Source organism: Arachis duranensis, chromosome 6, assembly GCF_000817695.3.
Source record: "Arachis duranensis cultivar V14167 chromosome 6, aradu.V14167.gnm2.J7QH, whole genome shotgun sequence".
Classification (NCBI taxonomy): domain Eukaryota; kingdom Viridiplantae; phylum Streptophyta; class Magnoliopsida; order Fabales; family Fabaceae; genus Arachis; species Arachis duranensis.
Window position 1 is genome coordinate 73,035,475 of NC_029777.3, and position 3,756 is coordinate 73,039,230.

General features: G+C 41.8%; 2 protein-coding genes across 2 annotated transcripts; both read right to left on the reverse strand.

Moving 5' to 3' along the window:
• Positions 1-269: 269 nt before the first annotated feature.
• Positions 270-770, reverse strand: LOC107494090 (uncharacterized). The gene has a single exon (XM_016115126.1). It carries the CDS (start codon positions 768-770, stop codon positions 270-272), a length of 501 nt encoding a protein of 166 aa, XP_015970612.1.
• A 33-nt stretch (positions 771-803) lies between these two features.
• On the reverse strand, positions 804-1,742 carry LOC107494091 (uncharacterized). The gene is made up of 2 exons (XM_016115127.1): positions 1,398-1,742; positions 804-1,349 (listed from the first exon to the last, which is right to left on the reverse strand). Exons 1-2 carry the CDS (start codon positions 1,740-1,742, stop codon positions 804-806), a joined length of 891 nt encoding a protein of 296 aa, XP_015970613.1.
• Between the last annotated feature and the right edge of the window lie 2,014 nt (positions 1,743-3,756).

Consider the following 3,756-nt stretch of genomic DNA (forward strand, 5'->3'; position numbering starts at 1 on the left):
AGCAAATAGATCGGTGTTTTCTTGTAAAAAAAATCCACGAGCTTCTCCCTTTCCTCATCTTTTACGGAGGCTCCTATAAAAGTAAATTTCATCGGGTCGTCCGTTAGCATAAGCTTTGTTAGCTCTTCATTTGGCGAAGGATGATCTTGAAAGTCGGCTCTGGGATCAAGCTCGGCCAGTATTGGCTATTCGACATTGATAGAGTTTATGTGTCGCTCGCTACTTCTTTTGATAGGTTTTAGGCTTGTATTATAACAATACCGAGCTTCTTATAAGTTGCCGTGGACCGTGGCCACAATATTATCCTGCATAGGAAACTTGACACACAGATGAACTGTGGATACAATTGCAGTAAATCTATTTAAAAAAGGTCTTCCCAAGATAAGGTTATAGGGACTAAAATAGTCAACAACAAGATACTGGATATCATGTGTTTTAGATAAAGGCTGCTCACCAAGTGTGGTTTGTAACCACACTGAACCCATAACTGGAATGCGTTCTCCTGAGAATCCAACCAAGTCTCCTACAGATGGTTGCAAAATGTTAGTACTTAGCTTCATCTTTTCAAATGTAGTAAAAAATAATACATCAGTGCTGCTGCCTGGGTCTAGCAACACTTTCCGAACTATTAAGTCGCCCAACTGGATGGAGATGACAACAGGGTCATCCAAGTTGGTGTCAGTGCAACTAAAATCGGCTGGGCAGAAGGTCATCTCCGAAATCTCCTGCACTGGTTGAGGATTGTTGGTGGTATCTCCAAGTGCCAACATGGCCCTGTACGTCCGCTTTCTTGCCGAGCTTGTTTATCCACCCCCAGCATAACCGCCCGAGATGCAATTGATTATGCCCCTAGGTTGAGCAGGGGCCTTTTCCTTGTCCTTTGATGATGGTCCTGCATGGGACAGATCTGAAGTAGGAACGGTTCTTTTCTGCATATGACCTGAGATAAACTTATCAAGATGTCCTTGTCTTGCTAAGCGCTCCAAAAGGACTTTTGTGATCACACATTCGTTGGTTGTGTGACCATACTTCTGATGGAATGTGCAATACTTGGATTTGTCAACATTCTTCGGCTCGGGATAACTGCCAGCTTTACGAGGAGGTTTAATCAACTTGGAATTCAAAATTTCTTTAATAATGTCGTCTCTTTTCACATTAAACTGGGTGTACGTCTCATAACGGGGAGTGGGTCTGAAACTCTTCTTACTATCCCGAGACCTATCGTCGTCTTTAGTAGTTGCCGACTTTTCAGCCTTGCGAGCCTGGCGAAGCTCCTCAATATCAATTTGTCCTTTGGCCTTCTCTCGAAACTCAGCTAAAGTCTTCGGCTTGGCTACTGCGATGGCTTCCTAAAATTTTCCTGGTCGAAGGCCGCTTTTGATGGCATGCAGGTGTACTTCAGGATGAAGATCGGGAATTTGCATGGCTATCTTCGTAAAATGGGTAATGTAGTCCTTCAGACTTTCTTGAGGGCCTTGTTTAACAGTCGTCAAATAGTCAGAGTCATGCAAATATATCGCTGACGCTGCAAAGTGATCTTCAAATTGCTTTGCTAACTCCTGGAAACGTGAAATTGAATATGCAGGCAAAGAGCAAAACCAGTCAAGTGCAGGACCATCTAAAAAGGACGGAAAACAACGGCATAAAATAGGGTCAGATGCACTGTTAACAATCATGATAGATCGGAATTTTTTGATATGCTGCTTTGGATCCCCTAACCCATTATACGGAGTTAAAGTCATTGGCAATGTAAATTGTCAAAGCAGTTGAAAGTTCATGATGTCAGCTGTGAAAGGTCCTGCCGAGTTGTCGGGCTCATCTTCCTCATCCTTGGGGGAGGTTTCGTCATTATGAGGACCCCCACCATCATCATCCTGAGGAGTCTCCGAGACATGCGTCGGTTGGGATTGATGCTCGTCATTGGCGTTCTGTTCATGATGGTTATCATTATGTTCAAGGCGAGCGTTGGCTATTTGCTGAATTTGTTGCTGCATCCTTTGATTTTCCTCCGCCATACGTTGATTTGCCTCAGCCATGCACTGATTTGCCTGTTGAAGCTCGGTTACCATCCGAAGGAGCTCGAACGGAGTCGGAGGAGGTACATCAGCCATTAACAGATGCTAGGGTATTTGGGACCTGTGAAGAAAATTTTCTACACTCTCGGCCCCACGGTGGGCGCCAAATATTCCTGCCTAGTTGTGGCCGAGCTATAATTCGTCTTGATGAAGAGGTTGGCCGACCTTGTCAATGAATCACGATATGTCCCGACCACCAAGTGAAACAAGAGGGGGAGCACCTGCAAAAAGCACTCCAATTGCTTCCCTTTATAACTAGGAGACGATAATCGACCATTTTCTCCTAAATTGATTATTTTTGATGTAACCGACCAAAAATCATTTATCGCTATAAAATCGGCAGAGTTAATACATCGGTTATAAGGAGTCCTACCGAGTTATAACTCGTAACCAATACGTAACGGTCATATCAAAGATAAATTCAAAAATAATGAAGATTGAAAATGAAAACTTGTTATTTGTATAAATAAGAGAAGCCACGCTTGAAACAAGACACAACAATAATACTCTTCTCTTTCTCTATATATTACTAATATTTCTCTTCTTCTCTCTTTACGTTACTATATATTTTTTTGGTGACTTTTACATTACTATATATATTATTAAATATATTAACCATCTATATTATATTGAGATAATTATATTAGTGAATATTAATATTAAAGTTATCTATTTACGCTTTTGTATTTTATATCTATTTCCTCTTTCTTATTTATTTATTTTACAACACGAACTAATATATTTTGGACTAATAAGAATATTAAAAAAATTCAATAATATTATTAGTACAATAAACATCATTAACACCCGAACTAATAGGAGTGACAAAGTAGGTATCCCACCAAAATTTGTCCAAATACAGTCTATCTTGCCAAATTAATATGGGTCAACTCACTACCTTGCCTCATCAAAAGGGGACTATTGGCCCGCCTCTCTTTTCTTTTTTTGAAAAAATCCTAAAAAAATACAATTCTGCTAGGAAACCAAGAGGGGGTCCAGCCAACTTCTTACCAACTCCTATTGGGCTGGACCCCGAAACCCTTTTCACCATACAAGCAAGAAGCAATATCCCAACTTACCCATAATGAACAAAATTAACCCTAGCTAAACCTCCCTTTTTCACCGTTTCACTGCAGCAACATCTAAAACCATCCAACAGTAGCGATTCCTAAATAGGTTCGACGTACGCCTTTCTCATCTGCTGTCAACTGCTGCAACGCCTCCATCCGTCCACATGCGAGTAACCGCCGGTGTTGGAAGCTCACCCCAGACCACCGCAACGCCTCCATCCCGACCATATGCTACCAGCCGCTTTCATCAGAGTTTCGGCCAAACCACCGCAGCGCCTTCATGCCGCCCACGTGCAAGCAACTGAAGGAGTTTAAATCTCACTCACAATGCACCGCTGCTGCTGCATGTTGTTGTCGCAGTGCCATTGAAGCTTCCCTTCTCAGCCGGACAACTCGACGCTGGCTTCCATCTCTGCTCCAACGAATGCCACGTCAGACTCCTCTTGCTCGCGTCGTGAAGCCTCACCTGAAAGTACTAATAATTTAGTATCTATTCATGGGTGTTACTTGATTGATTTTGGTATGAGAAAATTGGTTGTAAGTGGATTTTGTATCAGATCATATGCATATAATGACACACTCATATACAATGAATTTTTTTGTTGGATGTT

Coding starts and splice junctions, on each gene's coding strand:
- LOC107494090 (XM_016115126.1), bottom strand. CDS start 770: ATGTTGGCACTTGGAGATACCACCAACAATCCTCAACCAGTGCAGGAG.
- LOC107494091 (XM_016115127.1), bottom strand. CDS start 1,742: ATGACTTTAACTCCGTATAATGGGTTAGGGGATCCAAAGCAGCATATC. Junction 1,350..1,397: donor TTCCCGATCTTCATCCTGAA/GTACACCTGCAT, acceptor GGAAAATTTTAG/GAAGCCATCGCAGTAGCCAA.